The sequence below is a fragment of the Vipera ursinii genome (assembly GCF_947247035.1).
Source record: "Vipera ursinii genome assembly, chromosome: 2".
In the NCBI taxonomy this organism is placed as follows: domain Eukaryota; kingdom Metazoa; phylum Chordata; class Lepidosauria; order Squamata; family Viperidae; genus Vipera; species Vipera ursinii.
Genome location: NC_139513.1, coordinates 145,962,269 through 145,975,677, shown reverse-complemented (window position 1 = coordinate 145,975,677; position 13,409 = coordinate 145,962,269). Strand labels below are relative to the sequence as shown.

Here is a 13,409-nt window from a genome sequence, read left to right as displayed (position 1 = left end):
ATCACTACAGTTGATAAGTTAGTAACCCAATAGTTAAGTGAATATGGTTTCCCCATTGGCTTTGCAGAAGGTCACAAAAGGTGATCACATGATCTTGGGAAACAGCGATGGTCATAAATATGAATCAGTTGCCAAGCATCTGAATTTTGATCGTGTGATTATGGGGATGCTGCAAAGGTTGTAACTGTGAAAAATGATCATAAGTCACTTTTCTCAGTGCCATTGTAACTTTGAAGGGTCACTAAATGAACTGTTGTAAGTCGAGGATTATGTGTATTACAGCAAGTTATAGGAGATATTTACCAGATGTTATAGTTTACAAGTGAACTACAGAGACCTGCCAAGTTATAAACCATGCTTTACAAACCACAGTTAGCTGATATTGTATATCACCTCAAGTAGACTCTACTAGGACTTAGCACTGTTAGGACTTAGCATATTCCACTCTGTTAGATTTTGAACAGAGGGAATGCAGAAGTTTTATTTTTCTTCCTCCGCTACTGTTTTCTGATCAAACAACTATTGCACTGAAGATTTCTAAAATTATGCAAAATGTTGTTTGGCAAGAAGAAGAAAAAACAGGAAAACCGTATGCATTAATATTTCCCTAAATTGGTATCATCCCCACATGTTGGAATTACAACTGTCAGAATTCCCAAATGGCAAGGGAAAGCTGAGGAAAGGCCTCTGGATGCCGTGAGCAGCATTTTGACGTTCAATTCCCTATGAAACCTCAGGAATGCTTTTTATCACCTGTCTGCATCCCTGGAGCCTCAGGGATCTGTCATAGACTCAGTCCCACTAGGGATCAGAGGCAGTGGTGGGATTCAAATAGGCGAGCAACCGGTTCTCTATGTGGATGCCGCTTCCGGAAGTCCATTCTGGGCCTGGGCAACAAAAAATTAGCTACCGGTTCTGCCGAACTGGCTGAATCCCGCCACTGATCAGGGGGTTCTAGAACCGTGGAGCAGCTATTCCTTAGCTGAATTAACCTACCTTTTAGTTTGCTTGCAGTCGGGTCCGGCTCCAAGACTGTGTGGTTAGATTCTTCAACGTTACTCCAGCTACAGTAGATCCCTGTTATCTCCATGCTTTCAATTATACCTTGGCATCAGACACTCCGCCCTGCCAAGGGAAGGATGACTTGACCTGCAGTTTCCCTGAGGTATGTGGGTCAGAGAAGGCTTTGGGATGGAAAAATGGGGTTTGGGTAGGGCATGAGGATGGATGTCAAGCTTTGTGCGCAGGGGGGCATGGAGCATTTCTTTCTGAAGGGTTGTCTCCTTCCTCCTCCTCCACTCCATTTTGCCCTCCCAGAAGTACCTCGATAGGTGGACTGGCCTCTCTTGGCCATGGAGTTTGCTTGAGTTTGGAATGGGGAAATGTGTTGGTGGAAGCAGGAAGAGAGTAAGAGGTAAGAAGCCTGCTGGATGAGATGAGAAGAACTGAACTCTTGCTAAATAGTAAAAGTCTATATCCATCGTTTGGCTGACTATGCTGGAATCAGAGAGCCAATTCCCCCCAGCAGCATGATGCTTATAGCCTTGTGCCTCTGATACTGAAGGAGGAGGCTTGTAACATCCATTGTGATTAGCTGTTAGCCCATGGGTGTCAAACTTGCCACGTCACGTGATGTATCACAACTCTTTTTGCATTGCCGGCAATGGGGTGGGCGCGGCTTTGGTATGATGCATCTGGCCCGCAGGCCAGCAGTTTGACACCCCTGTGTTAGCACATCTCATTTCAGGGGAGAAAACAGGGTTTGCAATGCCTTGAGGGAGTAATGGTGAACTTCTGGGAACCCATCTGGATTTGTAAGGGGAGTCCTTACAAATCTCTATCCTTTCTTTCTTTTAGTACTTCACTTACTCGGTGTTGCTGAGTCTGCTGGCCTCTTCCATCTTCCTGCACATCAGTAGCCTTAGGAAGCTGGCACTGCTGGTGGTGATGGAGGTGGTATACTTGGTACTGGCTGAGGGCCCGCAGGGCGTGCTGTTTGACAACTATGACTTGCTGGTGGCTACTAATGCTCTGTAAGAATTTCTCTCTCCAGGGGTGGGAATAATCTCAGTCTCTTGGGGTGGGTGAGGTGGTTCCCCAATTCTTCTATAGAGTTATGACCAAAATTGGGATTGGGATTTCTGTTGCTAAGTAATACAATTGTAAAGTACAATGTCATGTGCTCACATCACTTAACAACGGCAATCCCTGCACTCCCTATTGCTGTCATGAAGTGAAGTTTACCGGTCATCAAGCAAGGACCACCTTGCACCTTTCTGCCAGCTTCCACAGCCAAAGCAAATCCCAAGTGGTTTTCAAAAGGGTAGCAGGCAGATAAATGGTTGCTGGGAGAGGGAAGGTGTCGGAGTAGTGGGCGATGTACAGTGTAAATATGGTGCAACCAGAGGTGGCTGTTCCTGGATGCATGAGGCAGGGTGCGAGCACAGTGGGGCTTGGGTGCTTGCTGCTAGGTGGGGGAAAGTGCACAATTGGCCAAGGAGATGCATTGTGAACACAGAGAAGCTGGGGAGGGTGCACAGGTGGGGAGAGACTTACCTGAGCAACTTGTGACCTTTCTTGCCAACTTCTCCATTGACTTTGCTTGTGGAAAACCAGCAGGGACATTTGCAAAATGCAATCATGTGATTGCAGGATGATACAACTGTCGTGTGAGCTAGTTGCCAAAGATCATGATCACATGACTGCAGGGGTTCTGGAATGGCCAGAACTTTGAGGACCGGTCATAACTATCACTCATTCAATGCCGTTCTGCCTTTGAATGGTCACTGAATAAGTGGTTGTTAACCAAGGACCACCTGTTCCATCATCAGATTTGACATCTCTGTGCCACCTTGAATCTAGCATTGGAAATTATTACAAAAGTGTTAGTACTAGTGGTAAAGATAATATAGCACCATCTTTTTACAGTATTTTCTCAAATGCAGGGAAATGATGTTATTGCCACTAGTTCTAACACCCAGAGCTACTATGGGATTGCTACTAGTTCTAACACCCAGAGCTACTGTGGGAGGACAATAATGTAATTATGCCCCCAAAAGGTATGAGATTTTTGGCTTCTTGAACTAACTACCTATCTACCAGCATTGAGCCTATCTAAGGCTTAATGTACAACCTTTTATTTAGTTTGTTTCTTCAGTCCAGTGATGTAGTGATAGCCCCTTACCAATAGATCTGGCAACACATCAAACTGGCTGAAAAACCATCCATGAGCTGCTGCCTACTTCCTCCTGTGAGTGCCTGATGTTCTTTAAGAAGAGCATTGTATTGGCAATGAATAGCACTTCTTGATTGGCCAGGCAACCAGTAGTAGGCGGGTGGAGCAATCCATCAATCATTCAGTGTTAAGGGCTGTGTTTTGTGGCTGCCAACATTCTGCCAGTGAGTTCTGTCTTCTTCAGGTGCTCCCTAACCAACTTTTTTCCCTAGAAGATTGATTCACCTTTCTAGCCGCCCCACTTTTCCTGGATTATGGTGTTCACACAACATGTTTACTCTGTCTTTGGCCCAGTTAGCATGTTGAGCAAACCCAGCCAGATTTTCTGAAAATCCTAGACCCCAGGGACAAATAGAGAGAAATAGATAGCATCCTGAAAAACAGCCTCTGGGTAGCCTCTGGGTAGTTGAAGGCCCAAAAGGCACATTTGTACAAACTTTCTCCAGTGTATTACAAATGCTGCTCCATATATGAATGCTTATTCCTTTGGACTGAATACACACACGCACAAACACACACACACAAATACAGAGGGAGGGATTTACCCTTCCTGCCCACATGCATATCCTTGATTTTTTTTTGCCCACTGGAAAGAGGAGAAGAAAACAGCGAAAAAATTACAAATCTCTTTTCTCCTTAAGTTAGGATTTTCTCTGGATAGGAGATTACAACTGTGGTTTTTGCAACAGTAGATGGCACCCGCTGACCTCCAATTTTTTATGATTTTTATTTAATTATTTAAATTAAATGGGTGGAATCTTTTGAAATATTTATATAACCTCACATATAAAGCGAAAGCATTCAATAGATGAAGTTGTGGAGGGAGGGAAAACTAATGTGGCAAATCTGTGAAATGCTGCTGGCTGCCCAAGAGACAGAACGGTGGGATTGTGGAAGATTGGGATTGTGGAAGAGAAGCCAGGTTGGAATTAGAATATTGGCATTCAGAAGCCAATCTCGTTCTTCTGAGCCTTGTTCTCGGTGAACCTTCAAAATCATATAGTTATCTGAAAGTATTTATTAGGGGTCTCCAAACTTGGCAACTTTAAAACTTATGGACTTCAACTTCAAGTATGGCTGGCAGGGGGAATTCTGGGAATTGAGGTCCACAAGTCTTAAAAGTTGCCAAGTTTTGAGACCCTTGTATTAAATGAAGGAAAAGAGACCAGAATAATTCAGACTTCAATAAGGACTATTTCTAAAAATGCCTTTTTTTTCTCCTCTCCAAAACAGGCCAGCCTTCAATGAGACTCAGCCCTGGTGAGTAGGAATTGGGTGTGGTTTAAATGAGAGGGAGGATTGATGGCAGGGAGACAAGAGTTGTGTAGAGAAGTTTCAGAAGCTTGTGAAAGTATCACCAAAATTTGGCAAAATGTGTTTGAATGGTAATGCTCTTAGGACAAAAAAAAGCATTAGTCCCCTGAACTGTGGAACTGAAAAGATATTTTGCCTATTCCCCTTGTTTTTGCTCATCCTAGCTTTGGGTTTCTACTACAATACAAAATTGATATTGTTTAAGGAGCAGAAGGACAAGATAAGTACATATCCAGAGGATCTTGCAATCTAAATTTAAAATGAATGGAGTGCCTGGAGGGACTTAATATAACAGAAGAGAGAAAAGCAAACTGTATCAAGGGACCACAGTAAACAACTGCAGTTGTGCACTAACTTTGGAATTATTTTAAATGAGGAATGACAATTAAAGGTTTAGAAAATAGATGATGATGATGATGATGATGATGATGATGATGATGATGATGATTTGGTTGACCCAATCTTACCTTTCTGCTCTGGGGAACTCTCAAACATGGCTAAAAAGATACAAAAAGTTGATATTATTATTATTGTTGTTGTTGTTGTTGTTGTTGTTGTTGTTGTTGTTGTTGTAATTAAAGCCTGGAAAAAATATTTAAGTCTGAGAAAGATGGGGACCCAACATAGTTCCCAAGGGAGCACCCTTCATGGTTGGGAGCCATGCAGGAGAAAGACCTCTCCATCTAATAGAAAGATAAGCTTCTGACAAGTAGATGTCTTCAAGATGGCCACTCCTGATGACTAAATAACTACACAGATTGGCTTTAGGAGAAGCAGTCCCTTAGACCAGGGGTCCTCAACCTTGGCAACTTTAAGACTTGTGGACTTCAACTCCCAGCAAAGCTGGCTGAGGAATTCTGGGAGTTGAAGTCACAAGTCTTAAAGTTGCCAAGGTTGAGGACCCCTGCCTTAGACAGCTGGGCTGTAAGCCATTTAAGGCTTTAAAGGTTGACCTTTAATGGTACCTTATGAGCAACTGAAAACCAGTGGAGGTCTTTCAAGATTCACATTACTGTTTGTTTATTTTTATTCTTCCAAGGCACCTCCTGCCTTTGTGCATATGGCTGCTTTCCCCATCTTAGATTTGTTTGGACTGAAACCTCCTAGGTTTGTTTGGACTAAAACGTGGTCTGGTTGGGGATTCTATATCTTCCAGTTCCTAACCAGTCTGGACTACATCAGGTTGGGAAGGGCTAGAATATAGAATAGAATAGAATATCTTTACTGTCACTGTGTATCCCACAACAAACAATATAGCATCTAAGGCCAGCTGGCAACAGCATAATTAGGAATGCTGATTGAATTGGAGAGGCAAAGATCATGGGGTAAAGCTCTGAGATGTTAGGCTCACGAGAAGTAAAAAGTTACTACTTTGTGCTCTTTCTTTACTCTCTTTTTTTCTGCCTCCCCCAATTTATTTTAGTAATTTTTCAGTGAAAAAAGTGCCTCTGCAGTACATGACACCTGTTATCCTGTTACTTTTTGCTTTGGCCCTCTATCTTCATGCCCAGCAAGTCGAATCAACAGCACGCCTTGATTTTCTATGGAAGCAACAGGTACTGGAGACAAAATAGAGATTCTCAAAATAACTTGCAAGAGTGTTTGTAGTATTGGTGAATACCCAGATTTGCGATTGGCTCTTACCTTTTGTCCAGCTCTTTAACATTCCTTCTTCTCTTTGTCAGGGTCTAGACTGGAAAGAGCCTTAGAATTTTTATCAGCAGTAGGCAGGGAGAAGGTTAGCTGCCAGTCCATCTTCTCAGATCCTATTGCCTATACTTTGCCATACAAGCTCTTAATGATGTAGCTATACAACGAGAGTCCCCAACCCCCAAGCTGCAGGCTGCAATCCATTGGAACCGGGCTGCATAAGTGGAGGGCTAGCGGATGAACACACAAAACTCTATTTGTGCAAGCGGGGGTGGGGCATGTGTGCTTGTGTGCTCTGCTGCATTTGTGAAAGTGGTGGGTGCCCTTACGCCCCTCTTTCCACCCCATTGCCATGGCTGCTTCTGCCCCCCACCAGACTGAGAGCTGGAAAGGTTGTGGCCCACTGTTGCATAACATCCAACCCTGTAGATACCAGCTGAGATATAAGGTCTTTGAAGAATTGTGGTCTTAAAAAATTTGACCGAAGCGTGGTGAGACAGAAACTTTAACTCCTCAAGTATCACCCAGTTGTGGAATATATTCCTTTCTTACTGTATAAGTAAAATAAGATACGTTGATTTTGGTTGATATCTGCTTAATGGAAGGCTTAAAATCTATAACAAATGCAGTTAAAATTTTTCAGTAGCCTACCATTCAAGACTCCTGGCCCCCTAAAAAACAACAACTCTTGTTGACCTATGGACATGGAGATAACTGATTCAGATCGTACTACAGGTAGTTGTTGACATACAACCATTCATTTAGCGACCTTTAAAAGTTTCAACAGCCCTGAAAAAATGAGTTACAACTGGTCCTCACACTTAACGCCCATCACAGGAGCCACACAATCATGTGATCCAAATTGAGGCGCTTGGCAACTGGCATGTATTTATGACCGTTGCAGCATCCCAGCAACCTTGCCAGCAACCTTCCAACAAACAAAGTCAATGGGAGAAGTCAGATTCAGTTAACAACTGCATCGTTCGCTTCACTTCAGGAATTTGCTTAACAACTGTAACAAAACAGGTTGTAAAAGTCGGCACAACTCACTTATCAACCGCCTTGTTTAGCAATGGAAATCCTGATCAAAATTGTGGTTGTAACTCAAAGACTACCTGTATAAGTGAAAGATAACTGTCCCTTCAAAAAATTTTGTCAATTTTTTTAAGATTCCAAGAATACACCAAATATAGAATAATATGCATACAGAATAATATGTCCCTATATTAATTTCTAAATTGCTAGAGAATCAAAAGATCATGACCATCTATTAAAAATTGAATGGATATGCCAGAACAAAATGAATATGTGAAATACTGTATTACAATTCTCATTATTCTCAACTAATATGGACAATAACTATGATATGTGAGGTGACAGAGACTGTCAGATTGGGGAAAACCAATTTATCTTATTAACTTAAATTGTTTCAGAGGAAACAGATGCAACGCAAATACATATGTAAACCACCTACACATACAGAATTTTTATATACTACAGAATTCAACTTTTTCTTAATGTTTGAGCCTTCTGCAAAATGGGACTGTAGCTCCTATTAATCTTGAATGTATTGAACATGAATAAATTACAAACCTTGTATAATCCAGGGTACACAGAGTACATACAGTATCTTTAGATTTAAAAAAAATGAATACTAAAATTAAATGAAGCAAGAAATGTACCGAAATCCAGTTTAGCCTATCCAGCCAGCGATTTTACTTCTGCAAAAGGATAGTTTTCAGTTTGTGACTGCAAGAATCAAGAACTTTTGTTGATCCATTGTAAGTCACCCCGAGAGATCTATTCATAGGTTAAGATTTCCTTCTGTTTAACTCTGCATAAGTAATGACTTGATTTCTCCCAGGCTACAAGTGAAAAGGAAGAGATGGAAGAGCTGCAGGCCTATAATCGTCGGTTGTTACACAACATCTTGCCCAAAGATGTGGCAGCTCACTTTCTGGCCCGGGAACGCCTCAATGATGAGCTGTACCACCAGTCGTGTGAGTGTGTGGCTGTCATGTTTGCCTCGATCAGCAATTTCTCTGAGTTCTACGTGGAGCTGGAAGCCAACAATGAGGGTGTTGAATGCCTTCGGTTGCTCAACGAGATCATTGCTGACTTTGACGAGGTGAGTATGCATTTTTTTAGAAGATTGAAAAATGGAAGGCACTAGAACTCAGTGGGGTAAAATGTCTTGAGTTTTTCAGGAAGTGGCATGACACGGCCCTCCAGGTGTTGCTGGACTACAATTCCCATTAGCTCTAAGCAGTGTGGCAAAATGGGTGAAGAATTACAGAATTACAGCCCAACAACAGCTGGAGAGCCCAGTGCCTACTCTACCTTAGATAGCATTGAAGGGAAAATAGAAAGATCATGTTATAATATGGTATGGGTCATTTGCCTCTATAATACTATCTGCTCTTTACAATGTAGAAACCTGCTAGGTGAAAGCTGGCGCAAGTGCCTCTCGCTGTCTCTGTCTCTTTCTCTGCAAATGGCGGAGGACGACTCGGAGCCGCAGAAGGCTGAAACAGCTGCATGTGGCTCCAGAGCTGCGGGTTGCCGACCCATGTTCTAGGCTATTGTGACAGCAATAGCAATAGCAATAGCACTTAGACTCATATACTGGTCCAGAGTGCTTCATAGCCCTCTCTAAGTGGTTTACAGAGTCAGCATGATGCCCCCAACAATCTGGGTCCTCATTTTACCAACTTCAGAAGGATGTCAACCTTGAGCCGGTGAGGATCGAACTCCTGGCAGTGAACAGTGAGTTAGCCTGAAATACTGCATTCTAATTACCGCACCACCACCACCACCACCGCACCACCATTACTCCTGACAGGATCAGTCAGGTCTTGATTTTAGCCCTGAACAACTTGGGATCATATTGGCAGATAACCTTCAGCATTATGCACTGCCGATAGCCCAGGTGGTGTGTAGGAGGTCTAACCATCCAGGAGTTTCAAAAGGGAAGACTGCTGGCAGGCACTAGCCATCGATTGTAGCAGTGCCTCCCCACAACATCACAACAGAGGTGTCCAAGGCTAAGAAGAAAGCACATTTGTAGCACATTTATGCAGTTTACCCTGTCTTGTTGACCCTGTATCAAAAGCGTAAGAAACAATTTTAGGAGCAGGGCCAAGTTTCTGCCTATCTGGGAATATTTTAAATGGTAATATAAAACCTTGCTCCTGTCTGTAGATCATCAGTGACGAACCATTCAGGCAGCTGGAGAAGATCAAGACAATTGGAAGTACTTACATGGCAGCATCAGGGCTAAATGATAGCACCTATGACCGAGAGGGGCGCTCTCACATCACTGCACTGGCCGACTATGCCATGAGGCTCATGGAGCAGATGAAATATATCAATGAACACTCTTTCAATAATTTTCAAATGAAAATTGGTCAGTAAAGTCTTGGAAGTAGCAAGGGGGGAAAGAGAGGTTTCAAAGTATGTAAGTTGATGTTTAATCGTGACTTTTGACATTCTTTCCTCCCTTCTAGGACTAAACATTGGTCCAGTAGTGGCTGGTGTGATTGGAGCCCGAAAGCCACAGTATGATATCTGGGGCAACACTGTAAATGTTTCCAGCCGTATGGATAGCACTGGTGTCCCTGACCGCATTCAGGTGAGACCAGTTACGGGGTGACCGTTTCCCATCATGAATAAAATGATCACTACTTAACCTTAAAATACACGTTTGCGCTAAATTGAATATCACATTGTTCAAACTCACACTAATTAGAACCTACCTTTAATTTGAAACATAGGATGGGGTTTTGCAAAGAGTGGAGCATCACATTGATTTTATATTTGAGAATAGAGAATATCTTTTACCTGGACCGGAAATTTCTTTGAAGATAAAAATAAATGTGCTCTATTTGGATTTGACTTTGAGGCCATTACTATATAAATCAGCAACTGTTTCTCCCTGGGCTCACATGATAGCTGTGTGGTCCCAGGAAAATACTCATCTGAATTTAGAAAGCCAGTGACAGGAGGCAGTTATCTATATAGTTTTAGATTGGATTAAGATGAAAGTTCTTTGAGTTTTGCGGCTTTGGCTATATCTTATAATAATGGATTTGTAAGTTCGTGGCTATGTGAATTTAGCCATGTGTTCTAAGAACACCAGCCACATGGTGAAGAGGTACCAGTAGAAATGTTGATAGCCTAAGCGTGCACATTTCTTTGGCTGATTAATTGGTATTTTTCTCCCTGCTTTTTTCCCCTAGGTGACAACTGACCTCTATCAGGTATTAGCTGCCAAAGGTTATCAGCTGGAGTGCCGTGGAGTTGTCAAAGTGAAGGGCAAAGGCGAGATGACCACCTATTTTTTGAATGGAGGCCCTACCAGTTAGCAAGAACCTTTGAAACCAAGGAAACTTTTAAGCTGGGCTTAAACAGCATGGGGTTGATTGGTTCTCTCTGTTTGATCTGAATTTTAGAACCAAACTTCTAGAAAGGAGAAAACTTAACTATTTCTATCATGGCATCCTCGATGGTATTGACAAAGAGAAGATGGGTGTTATGACTCTGCCCCTTAAGAGACTTGGTTTTTTTATTTATTGGGAGCAAAGCCTAACTTGGAGTGCCCCTCCCACTGCTGGGCCCTTTCTTTGGCATCAGGAAAACAAACTTGTTCTTGTACAACATGCTCCTCTTCTAGCATTGACCAAACAACCTGGTGAGGGAAAGCTATAGCAGTGGTTAAAAATCACACCGATTTATAAATCTCTGGATCCAGAAAGCTGATATTTTCACTTTAATTCTGAAGAGGGCTGTTCCTCCCACTCACCTCTTCCCAGGGTTACATGGAAGCTCTTGAGAAGAGGCTGTATTTCTCTTGCGGTGGCATTTGCCACTTTGGGAAGATCATCAACACTGCTTGCCTCAAATGCCTATTGAATTGTGGCATCTCTCACAGCAACACCTGCTTCGTCTGTTTTTTTTTTGTTTTTTTTGCACACACGTGCACACACGTTTGTCACTGTGAAGTTCAGGAATGTGTATTTCTTGGGAAGGGGTGATCGTTTGGGGAGGGAAGGGTACAGTTCTCTTTTTTTTTTTTTGCCAAACTGCTGTGACTGGAACGTGAGGAAAGAATGATGAGGTTTGAGGTGCTTCAGAAAAGAGAGCTTGGGACTCTGGCTTTTGATACCAAAGAAAAGGTGTGGGGGTGATGCAGCTTCTTTTCTCCCCCTGCCCTGCCTTTCCAAAATAGGCAGAGAATGACACCGCCCCACTGTATGGAAGAGCAAAGGGAGGAGATTGACCTATGACTGGAGGAAGTGGTTTGATAGGTTTACCTCTTTCACTTTCTGCAGGAAGTCCCCGAAAGAAAAGAAATGGCAATTGTTAGCTCCTAAATGTGAAGGGCCTGTTCTTTCCATGTGGGCCTTTTGTTACAGCTGTTACAGCTGTTTCCCATCCACCTACAATTTTCTTCAGATTTCCCTATCTGATGGTCTTCCTGTCATTCTTTTTATAGGTTGATTAGGTTGGGGAAAGGAATTGCATTGAGTGGTCCAGGACTGAGGTGTCACGAATTCTTGAATTGGCCTTCCTAACCTTGGAAGAGGAGGGAAGAGGAAAGGGGCTACAAATCAGCAACAAGAGCCAATGTTACACACTAGTGTAGGGGTAGGCAACCTTGGCTCTTTTATGACTCATGGACTTCAACTCCCAGAATTCCTGAGCCAGCCATGCTGAGGGAAAAGGGAGAGGTTTCCAAGCTGAGTCATGCTGGCTCAGGAATTCTGGGAGCTGAAGTCCACGAGTCATAAAAGAGCCAAGGTTGCCTACCCCTGCACTAGTGTAAACTGGGGAGAATGTGGATGGGCCCTGAGGTTCTCTCTGTCCAAGGATTGCTTGAAGATAGGAGAAACTAAGCTTGAGTATTGCAGTAAAAATAATAAAAAATAAAAATGTTTGTACTGTTTGGGGAAGGGCAAGCGCACACGATAAAAAGGGTTCCATCCAGAGATGGAAATTCTGCACTTAGTGGAACTTGGTACTGCATGAATCTCAATTCTAAAAATATTTCTTCTACTGATTATTGAATCAACTCCAATAGAGGGAAGGAGACTTGCCGGATGATGAAGACATGAAGCCTGCTTCAGTTCTGTGGCTTTATTTTTTGCCTTTGTTTTCTCCTTTATGGAGAGGGTATGATTGTAATCTCCATGGTGCCTGCAACTTTCTTTTTTCCCTGAAGAGACTATGGTAACTTGCTTTTGATTCTGCCTGAAGGAACTCTTATATCAGCTCTGGATTTTAATGGCTGCAAGCATATTTTTACAGATGGACTCTGCTAATGTTGCTTTGTTCTTGCCTCTGCTGAGTCTACAATTGGCACATTGCAGCTTCCCTCCCCACCTGACCATCCCCCCCATCAACTGGGACACGTTTAAACCAATGGTGTGTGTGTGTGTGGTGGGGTGTCAATTCTTTGATCAGAAGTGGCAGGTAATAGAACATCCAAGCAATGGGGTGGTAAGATAAATAGTTTTGTTTCTCTAAAGCAGAGGAGGTGGGGGAATTGATATGAAGAGTTTTTTTAAAAGCAAGCTGGAGAGATGGTGACCATTTTAAATTGCTGATTTAAAAATATCTTTAATTGCTTCACATTTTTTAAAGAATTCTTTTTTAATGGAAGACAGTTGCCTCTCAGCATAGTCTCTGTGTTATTAGTGCCCATCTTGATGACAGGCTCTGCAGGAGGAGAAAAGTGATTGGTGTAAAAAACCATCTTGCCCATGTCTGCTTACTCCATTTAGAGCTGATGCTAAAATAGCTCAGCTTTGTTCCAAGGAGAGAAAAATAAGTGGAGTAGGTGATTACGGCATTTATTTGGTACTTTTGTTTGTGTGTGTATGTGTATATGTGTGTATATATATATATATACACACATACATACATACATACACACACGTGTGTGTGTATATATAAATTATATATAAATTATATATTAAAGCACTTTCTATTATGCTGTTTCATTTTTATTCTGTGTAGTGAATTTCAGTGTCTACTTATCCATCATCTCTTGATTCCCTCTGTCCTATGCACACACAATATACACTCGCCCAAGAATGAAATTATGAGCAAGGCGATGGCAGCGTTAAACATTATATGGTTTAATTGGACAGGCATCATTGCGTACTGTTATTGGTTTCATCATACAATTAGGAAGCCCCAAGTTGAAAGG

General features: G+C 42.4%; 1 protein-coding gene across 1 annotated transcript in view; it reads left to right on the top strand.

The window, feature by feature from the left end:
* Window positions 1–13,190, top strand: part of ADCY6 (adenylate cyclase 6) — a 70,783-nt gene extending 57,593 nt beyond the window's left edge. Inside the window, exons 16-23 of the mRNA XM_083352429.1 lie at window positions 1,004–1,165; window positions 1,858–2,033; window positions 4,469–4,495; window positions 5,973–6,105; window positions 8,064–8,327; window positions 9,401–9,605; window positions 9,706–9,830; window positions 10,438–13,190. Coding sequence (XP_083208555.1) covers window positions 1,004–1,165; window positions 1,858–2,033; window positions 4,469–4,495; window positions 5,973–6,105; window positions 8,064–8,327; window positions 9,401–9,605; window positions 9,706–9,830; window positions 10,438–10,563 — 1,218 coding nt within the window. The 3' untranslated portion in view covers window positions 10,564–13,190. The remainder of the gene's footprint in view (window positions 1–1,003; window positions 1,166–1,857; window positions 2,034–4,468; window positions 4,496–5,972; window positions 6,106–8,063; window positions 8,328–9,400; window positions 9,606–9,705; window positions 9,831–10,437) is intronic.
* Window positions 13,191–13,409: the final 219 nt, after the last annotated feature.